At 61.6% G+C, this 10,085-nt stretch overlaps 1 protein-coding gene across 1 annotated transcript; it reads left to right on the top strand.

Annotated features, from left to right (window-relative positions):
- The first annotated feature begins 3,913 nt into the window (after positions 1-3,913).
- On the top strand, positions 3,914-5,799 carry FOXA2 (forkhead box A2). Its single transcript, XM_032185681.1, has 2 exons — positions 3,914-4,000; positions 4,537-5,799. Exons 1-2 carry the CDS (start codon positions 3,914-3,916, stop codon positions 5,797-5,799), a joined length of 1,350 nt encoding a protein of 449 aa, XP_032041572.1.
- The last annotated feature ends 4,286 nt before the right edge of the window (positions 5,800-10,085 follow it).

Below are 10,085 nucleotides of genomic sequence, written 5' to 3'. Positions count from 1 at the left end.
TTTCCTCCCTGCGGAAACGTGGATGACAACGAGGAGCAGTTGTCTGGTCTGCCTGGTGGGGCAAGAGCTGCCTGGGGTGCTCCCAGCCCAGCAGGGCCCCCTTGGCCTTACAGAAGGCAACTCCCAGGGGTCCCCTAGACAAAAACTGGGAATAAACCAGTGAGGGTGGGAGCTGCAGATGCAACTCCTCGTCCACAGCTCCCCTGTCCCCTTCCCTCTTACCCACTGCCTCCCACAGCTTCCTTGTGCACCTCAGCACATCCACCTGCCTTGTCAAGGGCAGGCCTTGTTAAATCCTGGCGATAATTGTGGCCGCCTGCTCAGCTTTTGTCTCCGCCGCAATCTGCGGTGTGCTCTCCTTCTTATTATTATTATTAAAATGCCTCTCTTCTGTAGGGCAGCGACAGTTTCTGTCTCACAGGAGAGCAAGTTCCTCAATTAAAGAGAAAAAAAAAGCCACCACATTTATTGGGAAACAGCGGTGCAATTGGGAGAGTTCATTATATTGGATTAATTATGATAATTATCAGTAGAAGGGAGATAATTACCCTGTTTGTTGTCAAGAGTAAGGTAAGGGGGGTTATTTTTTGATTTTTTTTTTTAATTTTTATTTTCCAACACACAGATCAGACTGGCAAGGTGATGCCGCTGGCAAAATGCCTTCACCCAGTGCCCACGTGGCTGTGCCGGGAGAAGCAGTGGAGATGTGCTCGGCACCGCTGGCCTCGCCGCGACCAGCACGAGATGGAGGTGGCTGAGGATGTGGCAGCTGCTGGCCAGGCTTGGCTGGCCTCCTGCCTCCAGATAGGGAGCAATGGCTCCTCCAGCCATGGCTTCTAATGCAAATAAAAATTTAATTTAAAAATTAAATGTAAAATAAATATTACTTAAATATTAAAGAGAATAAGTCATTTTTTAAATGGTCGATGTGTTTCTCGGGAACCCAAGCAGACATGTTTAAATAAGACACTGCTTAAATTTTTCAATTTTTATCTTCTTAGGTATTTTAAAAAACGTCTCTTATAAGGGAATAGTATACACCTTACTGCCTCTTTTCCTATTCTGTTAAGAGAGATTAATTTTAATGGGCAGCCACAGGACAGTGGCATGGGAGGCTGCCCTTGTGAAAGGAGGCAAAGGGAGATGGAGGCTGCAGGGCCCCGTGGGGCCACTGCTGGGGTCAGCCTCGCCCTGCTGCCTCGGAGCTGTTCCATGTGGCCCCAATGGCCGTGGAAGGTCCATCTCGCAGCTCCCAGCCCGTGCACAGGAGCGTGACCAGAGGTAGAAACCCTCCTCCACCGTGGAAGCAGCATTCCAAGTCCTGCTGACCAGAAGGGGAACTTGCCCCTTGTAATGAGCAGCAGCGAGAGCCCTGGCTGTGCATCTGCCTCCTGCCACCCTCAGTTCCAAGGTGCCAGACTCGCTCAGAGAGTGCTAACATCCGTGCTGCCGTGTGGGGTTGAGGCCCAGTGGGGGCTGCATTTGTTGGCACGGGGACACCCTCCTTACAGCTGCGCTCCTCCTCCCATGGCGTTCACTGTGGAAAACACATCCATGCGTCCTGTGCTTGGTGGCCAGCAGGAAAAAGTGATGCCAAGGCTGAGCACAGAATGCCCCGAACCACCCCAAATTAGCAGCAAAGGGGGAGCTCAGCGCACAGGGTCTCAGGAGCAACGCAGTTGGCCGTGGCCAGTACCCACCTGGCCAAATTTCCTGATTTCTCCCGTGACCCCAGAGGAACAAAAAGCTCTGTGGCATCATCTGGCTGTTTCAAACAACACCCAGGGGTTACGCGGCTGCTTTTGGGCCCCACTGGCCACACGTCGAGGGAGCTGAGGCACAGCACGGAGCCGGCCCGCAGGTTGCAGGCGGGAAGATGCCACCACGGAGTCGCGCCGGGACCGCCGGCCCCTCGCAGCCGCTGCCGTCGGGGGGACCCCCGGGGGCAGGCGGGGTGTTCCCCCACCCCCGGCCCTCCGGAATGGGGGACAGAAGGCGACAGGGGGCGCCCCGCCACCGCTTTTAGCTCGCGGGACAGCGGAACGGGCCCTTCCCGGCGGGGGCCCCGCCGCTCGCCCCCCTTTTGGGGGCAAAGCCCCCTTTTCCTGGCGCGTCCCCGCATGTCCCCGCCCTGGGGGCAGCCCCATCGGGTCGCACCTTTCGTTTTCAGCCGCCCCCCAGATCCCCGAACGCGGGCAGGCGGCGGGAGGAGGCGGGCTGCCCCTATCGCCCCGGCTATCGCTATAGGAAGGTGCCCTCCCGGGGCCGTTTTCGTTTGGAGCTGTCTCCGGAGGGTGCCGGGGCACGGGGAAAAGTCCCCCGGGCCCCTCTTTAGGTGCCTCCGGTGCCTGTTGGGTCTGTGTTAATGTTTAAAAACTAGCGCCGGCTTCCACCGGTCGATGCTTGGTTTTAATCCCGGGAGCAAAACTAAACAAATAAATAAAGGGAAAGGTCGGCGCTGCCCTTTTTGCTTTGCAGGCAGGTAGGTATGGCTGGGGGACGTGAGAGCGAGCCCACGGCGGGCCCACATCCCCGGGGGCAGGAAGGAGGCGGCGGCAGCCCCCTGCCCTCGGGGCGGGCAGAGCCGCGCTCGGCGGGGCAGCCGCAGGATGCCGCCGGGGGAGGCAGCGCCCCGCGGCTGGGAGGCGTTTGGCCAGCAGACGGTGGAGGGGAGCGCTCCGCTTCCTCTGGCTGGGAGGGAGGGCAGGAGAGAAGGAGGGAGGGAGGGCAGGACGGAGGGAGGGAGTCGCTCCGCCGCTCCCCGACGGCCGCATTCAGGCAGCCTCCGCCGGCGGGAGCGAGCGCGCCCGGCAGCGCGGCGATGGAGGGGCCGGGGGGCTTCCGAGGGGTCTGATTCCGCCCGTGCGTCCGGGGGTCCGTCCGTCTGTCCGTCCGGGCTGCGGGGCGCTTCGGCGCCGCCCCGACGGCGCCCACCGGGACCCTGCAACCGGCGCCGCGGGGACGGCGGCGAGGTCCCCGGCGGCCCCGACGGCTCCGATCGCACTCCGCCGCCCGCCGCGCCCCCTCGGCCGCCCTCGCTGTTTGTTTTAGTTACGAAATTGCTGTAGGAACTCGGGCAGAGCCGCGGGAGGGGCCGCGCGGCCGAGCCGGAGCCGGAGCCGAGCGGCGGCTCCCGGAGCCCGGACCGATGGGGCAGCGCCGGGGCGCGGCCGGGCGGGTGGCGGACTGAGCCCGCGCTCCGCCGAGCAGCCGCGGGGAGAGAAGGTGCGTGCGGCCGGGGGGCGGCTGCCCCCACCGGGGGGGGCCGGGGAACCCGCGCCGGTCGGGGCTGCGGGGCGTGGGGGGAGCGGCGCCCGTCGGGGACGAGGGGCGGGGGGCGTCGGGTCCCCTGGGGAAGGGGGGGGTCGGCTCCGGCAGGGCCCGCACCCCCCGGGGAAGGGAGGCGGGGGGCGCTGGGAGCGGTGCCGGGGTGCCGCCGGGGTGCGGAAGGTGCGCGGGGGGCCGCGGAGGAGCCGCTCCCGCCTAGGTGTGAGCTGATTATTCAAATGGGCAGCCGAGGACCTGGGGATTGGAGGCTCGCCCGGCCGCTCCGTGCTATATCACTCGAGCACCCACGTCACTGCAGCACTTGTCCTCCTCTTCCTCCTCCTCCTCTTCTTCCTCCCTCCTCCCTCCTCCTCCTCCTCCGGCTCCTCCGTCGCCTCCGGGCGACTCTTCGCCGAGAAGCGCTGCGAAAACCCACCCAAGGATCAGCCGCGAAAATACCCCCGGCCCCAGCGCCGCTCCGTGCCCCCTCCCTTCCTCCCTCCCTCCTCTTCCTCCTCCTCCGGAGGCTCCGACGGAGGGAGCGCGGCAGGGAGGGCTGGCGACTTTTTTTTTTTTTTTTTTTTTTTTGGGGGGGGGGGGTTGCTCTCTGTCGTCGTTTGTTGTGGCTGTTAAATTTTAAACTGCCATGCACTCCACTTCCAGTATGCTGGGAGCGGTGAAAATGGAAGGCCATGAGCACACGGACTGGAGCAACTACTACGGGGAGCCCGAGGTAAGGAAGGAGCCGAGGGTCCGCCGCCACCCGACCCGGCCCGGCTGCCCCCCTCCCCCGGGGGCACCCCAATTTTGTCACTAAATTTGGGGCAGGGCGGGGGGCGGCGGGGCCGGCCCCCCCGGGGCCGAGTGGGGCGCGGGGCTGCCCGGGTGGCGTTTCGCGATTTTTCCTCCTCCCCCTCCCCTACCCCCCCAGGTATTTTTCTCACTTCGTGCAGGGATGTCCCTTCCCCTCCCTCCAGCTCCCCAGCATGGACCGGGCGGGCTCGCTGTGGCCACGTCTTTTTTAATATCTGTATTTTTGTTTTTCATTTCAACAGCCCCCCCTCACGCCCACCCTCCCAAGATTTAACCCTTTCCAGCCCTCTCCAGGGCTGCAGAGGCTCCCTGGCAGGCAGCAACCCGGGCTGGGGTGGGGGTGCCCCCGCACTGCTCCCCGTTTGGGGGGCTGCCCTCGTCCCTGGTGGGGCTGTGCACCCACCCCCTCCTGCTCCCCCCCCAAACCTCCCTCCTCTCTCTTGCTTGCCTCCACAGAGCTACTCCTCAGTGAGCAACATGAACGCAGGGCTGGGCATGAACAGCATGAACACGTACATGACCATGTCGGCCATGAGCACCACAGCCAACATGACGGCTGCCACCTCCATGAACATGTCCTATGCCAACACGGGCATGAGCCCTTCACTCACCGGCATGTCCCCAGGTGCGGGGGCCATGCCTGGCATGGGTTCAGCCGGCGTGGCAGGGATGGGTGCCCACCTGAGCCCCAGCATGAGCCCAATGGGGGGCCAAGCAGGCTCCATGAACGCTCTGGCCCCCTACACTAACATGAACTCCATGAGCCCCATCTATGGGCAGTCCAACCTCAACCGCTCACGGGACCCCAAGACCTACCGGCGGAGCTACACTCACGCCAAGCCACCCTACTCCTACATCTCCCTCATCACCATGGCCATCCAGCAATCGCCCAACAAGATGCTGACGCTGAGCGAGATCTACCAGTGGATCATGGACCTCTTCCCCTTCTACCGCCAGAACCAGCAGCGCTGGCAGAACAGCATCCGCCACTCGCTCTCCTTCAACGACTGCTTCCTCAAGGTGCCCCGCTCCCCGGACAAGCCGGGCAAAGGCTCCTTCTGGACTCTGCACCCTGATTCGGGCAACATGTTTGAGAACGGCTGCTACCTGCGCCGCCAGAAGCGCTTCAAGTGCGAGAAACAGCTGGCTGCCAAGGACAGCAGTGGGGCAGGTGGCGGGGCAGGTGGCGGGGGCAAGAAGGGGCCCGGGCAGCCACCGAGCCAGACCCTGGGGGAAGGCAGCTCCTCAGGTGGCTCCGAGGGCTCAGCTGGCGCTGAATCCCCTGCCAGCGCCTCACCGTGCCAGGACCACAAGCGTGCCCTGGCTGACCTGAAGGGCACGGCGGGGCTGAGCCCTGGAGAGCCGGCGGCATCGCCAGCGCAGCACCTCCTGGCCCCCCCGCACGCCGGCCTGCCCCACGACGCCCACCTCAAGCCCGAGCACCACTACGCCTTCAACCACCCCTTCTCCATCAACAACCTGATGTCCTCCTCCGAGCAGCAGCACCACCACCCGCACCACCACCACCACCACCACCACAAAATGGACCTCAAGGCCTATGAGCAGGTGATGCACTACTCAGGCTACGCCTCGCCCATGCCCGGCAGCTTGGCCATGGGGCCCGTAACGAACAAAAATGGCTTAGAGTCCTCCCCTTTAGCCGGAGAGACTTCTTACTACCAAGGTGTGTATTCCCGGCCCATCATGAACTCCTCCTAAAGGGCCAAGGGGAAAGCTCCCCTGGCGAGGGGGGAAAAGACCCCACACCCCTGCGCAGTCCCCTAGCAGAGCGATGGACTATGAACGCTGTTGAGCACGGTACATATACATATATCTATCTATCTATTTTTATTTTGTTTCATTGGCTCCAGATGTTTGCATCCATTCGGGAAACAGCAGGCATGTCTTGCAAGCACCTCAGCCTGCGCTGAGGGCAGGCACGCTGGTCCTCCCCCCCCAGCCGAAAACCACCCATGCTTGGGGGGCTGCGATTCCCGTGTTTTGCCTTGTGGGGTGGTTTGTTTCAGTGGGGAGGGGCGGGTTGGGGGTGCGGGGAGGGGAGAGGGGGTTTCTGTTGGGGCTATTTTTTTTTTCGTTGTTGTCGTTGCAAGGAGGTATAAATATATCTATTTTTTTTTTTGTGTGTGGAAGTGACGGAAAAAAAATATCAAACAGACAAACAACAAAACGAAACCTTCCTTCAGTGTGAAACCCATGCTAGTTTTGAATTCAAGGACCAAAAGTCTTGTAACGTTGTAAAAAGGGGGAAAAAGGGGAGGGAAAAAAATGAAAAAAAAAAAAAAGAAAAACATTTAAAAAAAAGTCAGGATAGATCATTGTAATTGAAACAAATGCTTGATGTTACCGGGAGAGTAAACTACTTGGATCTGATTAATTTATCGTTTCTGTATGCTTTATTTATGGCTTATAAATGTGTATTCTGGTAGCGACTAGCCAGATTTTCACAGAACTATATTAAAGTGTTATTGGCGGTTTTTTTCCCGTGCATCTCTGTTCCACTGGGACTCGCCGGTCTCCCCAAGCCGCCACGGAGCCGCGGCCCGACAGGGCCCCCTCTGCCCGGCCGAGCGACCCCGACGGCGCGGCGCTGCCGCCCGCTTCCTCTCTTCCCCGGCGCGCTCGGAGGGGCTCGGCCGACGCGGGGACAGCCCGGGGGGGGCGAGGGGGTAAGCGGGGAAAGCAGCGGGTCACGGCACGGCACGGCACGGGACGGCACGGGACACTAATGGCACGGGACACCGGGGGCACCCGGCCGGCGCTCGGTGCGCCCTCAGGGGGCAAAACCGACAGCGGGGTGTGTGGGGGGGAAATGGCAAAGTAATGGTAACCGGGGCGACGGGGCGAGAAATGGGTTGCAGGGGCGGAAAGCGGGGAAGCGGCGGAACGAGCGGAGCGCCGCCGTGGAGGGGGTGGCTCGGCTTCGGGGAGCGCGGCCGTGCAGCGGGGAGCTCCCCCCGTTACCCCCCAGCGCCCCCGGCCGCCCGGAGCCTGCCCGGACCCTCGGCCGGTGGCACCCGTCGGGGGCCGTTTTCCTTTATTTCCCCGCTCCCTGCCCGTTTTCCCAACCACTTGTTGTTTTTCCCACGCGTTTACGGCGCTCATAGATGTTGCTTTCCGAAATAACATTCAAATCCTTCTTAAAATTCCGCATTGTCCGCGGGAAGAGAAAAGGGGACGAGGAGTCGGGGGGATGAAGGGGGGGGGGGGGAAGGGTAAAAAAAAAAAAACAAAAAAAAAACCTCCCCAAAACAAAACAGGGATCCAGCCAGAAATCTGTCCGTCTCTATACGGGAAGGACACACACGTTGTGAAGCAGGCATGCAATGTGTTTCATTAGCACATAAAAGGCTCCCGCGGGGAAGGAGCACGGGCGCGGGGGTGACGCCGCTTTGGGGACGCGGCGCTGCCGCTGCCGCCCGGCCCAAAAGCGGGCACCGAACTGGGCACCCGCAGCCCGCCCCAGAAGCACACCCTTTCGTTGGGTTTGCTTTGGGTTGCTTTGGTTTGGTGTCGTGTCTTTTTTTTTGTTTTGTTTTGGTGTTTTGTTTTTTTTTTTTTTTGGTGGTGTTTTTCAAACTCTCATCCTTTTTTATTTTTTTTTTGGTTTTCCTTTTTAAATTTCCCTTCCTCCGGCCTGGTGCACGCTGAAACGCAAGGATGGGAGGCTCGAGGGAGAGGAGGCAAAAGCTAAAAAACGGGCCCGGCTATACATTATTTCTTTTTCTTCACACACCCTTGCTCTTTTTCTCCCCCCTTTCCCGCCCCCACGAGTCCGCACGACTCGCCCGCCCCCAGTCTTCCTGCAAGTGCATTCTGCTCCTGCCGGTTTAAGCAACCGTGATCTGTGAATAAACAAAGTCAGTAAACAAAAAAAAAAAAAAAAAAAAAAAGGGGGGGGGGGGGGAAATCTAGATCCAAATTCCATGAGGGTAAACTTTCAACACCACGTCATACTTCAGCAAATTTACACAGATATTATATTGCGTCCCTTTCCTTCCCCCCCTCTCCTTTTGAGCCATTGTGCTTAACTGAATTTTATAAAGCTGATCGATATCTTGGTAAAATATTCATTTTTAAACTAGCGGGCAGCGAAATCTTTGCTTTGTGCTAAAGTCAACAGTAGCACAGTTTCAGCTCAAATAAATGCAGGGATGCTTCCAGCTCCCGCAGAGCCGGGCGCGGCGCAGCGGCTCGTCCTGCGGCCGGGGCGCAGGTAGGTGACAGCCGCCGCTCTTTCTCCTTCTCCTCCTTCCCCTGCGCCCCGGCTCCGCTCCGTTTCCGTACCTCCCTGCGCCTCCCGAGGCCGCCGGGCGAGCGGGGCCCGGGCCGGGGCCGCTGTCGGTTCGCGGGGTCCCGGCCCTGAGCTCAGGAGCGGGGCAAGGCCGGGGCGGGGAGGGGGGGCTCGGCGGGGCCGGGGGGCCCGGGGCGCTGGGGCTCCGTCGGGGGAGGATGGAGGGGGCCGGGGATGCTCCGGACGAGGCTCCCAGCGCCTCGCCGCTCTCCCGCGGGCCGCGCGCCTTCGTATTTTCTCTCTCTTTTTTTTTCTTGCCCCCCCTCTTTTTTTTTTTTTTTTTTTTGCTCGTTTTTCCGTTGTCCTCCCCGGCCCCGTGGCACTCCTTTGTTCCCCGCAGCCGGACATTTCGCCCGTGGCCGTGGCACGGGGAAGCAGCGCTGCCGGTGCCGCAGCGACCCCGGCCCGGCTGCCCTCAGCCGCGTGGGCCAACACGGGGGGACTCCCCCTTCCCTGCCCACCCACAGTCCCTCGGTGTGGACGCAGGGGGAAAGGGGAACGGGCGTTCAAGCAGGGCCGGCGGCCCTGCCCTGCGTGCCCCGCTGGCAAGGACACGGACACGGGTGGCATTGCCCACGCGGGGGTTCGGGGAGGGGACCTTGTGCCGGGCCGGGAGCGGTGTGTACGCGGCGTGTGCGCTCCCGTGTCCCGCAGCTGCACGGCGGCTAATAGGCTCTCAATAATTCATAGCAGCGCGGCAGGCTAGTAATGCCGCGCCGCGCGCTTGCCAATTACTTGTCATTAACCGTGTCCCCACGCGGTGAGGGCGCCGCGCGTGGGAAGGGCCCGGCTGGGCCCCGGCACAGCCCCGCACACCCGGCCCGCGGCAGCTCCCGGCGCCCCGGTACAGGCTCTGGGGCTCGCCCCCGCCCTGGTGCCTACTGACTCTCCGGCCGCTGCCTTCGGCTACTTTTTATTTTTGTAGCTTTGATTTGATTATTTCATTATTTTTTTTTATTTTTATTTTTTTGCCTTTGCTGCCCCCGAGCATCCCCAGCATCCCCGTCTGGCGTTTCCCCGGCTGACAGCCCCTCGGCAGGGGCACAGCGTTAGAGCCCGCTCCCGTGCTTCATTCCCCTCGCACCGATTTTATTATTATCACCATCATCATCCTCATTACCCGGGGAGACCGGGCGGCGGCCGGCCACGGTTGGCGGGGGGACGGAGAGCCCCGGTAGGAGGAGGAATAGCGGAGGTGAACTTCCCCGGGCACAGTCTGCGCCGGGGAGGGAGCTCCGGGGGGGCTGCGGATCCCGCCGCCGCCCGAACCGGGGCCGAACCGAGCGGCGAGCGGGCGGAGCGCTGGGCTCGCCCCGTGCCCGCGGGCGGGGAAAGCCGGGCGAGTTTGGCCGCCCAGAGCCGCGACCCCAGGCCAAAAAACAGCCCCCAGCCGGCCGGCCGCGCTGGCTAAGGCATTTATTTTTCCTGACTTCCCCTGCGGTGGCGGGGGAAGGCACTTCTTTAATTGTTCGGGCCCCTAATGACATGCAGAGATGGCTCAAAAGACAGCGGACATCAAAGCACAAAGAAGATGATGGCACATCCAGGCTAGGGCAGGGCAGCCACGCTTCCACCCGGGGAAGGACGACGGCGGCTGCCCAAACTTCCAGCACTTCTCCTCCCGCCGGGGAAGCGGCGCGGGCACACCGGGCTGTGGTCCCAAAGCCGCCGGCAGGATTGTATGCAAAACGCG

This window comes from Aythya fuligula, chromosome 3, assembly GCF_009819795.1.
Source record: "Aythya fuligula isolate bAytFul2 chromosome 3, bAytFul2.pri, whole genome shotgun sequence".
NCBI lineage: Eukaryota > Metazoa > Chordata > Aves > Anseriformes > Anatidae > Aythya > Aythya fuligula.
Note: the sequence above shows the minus strand (reverse complement) of the source record. Positions and strands in the feature narration are given on the sequence as shown.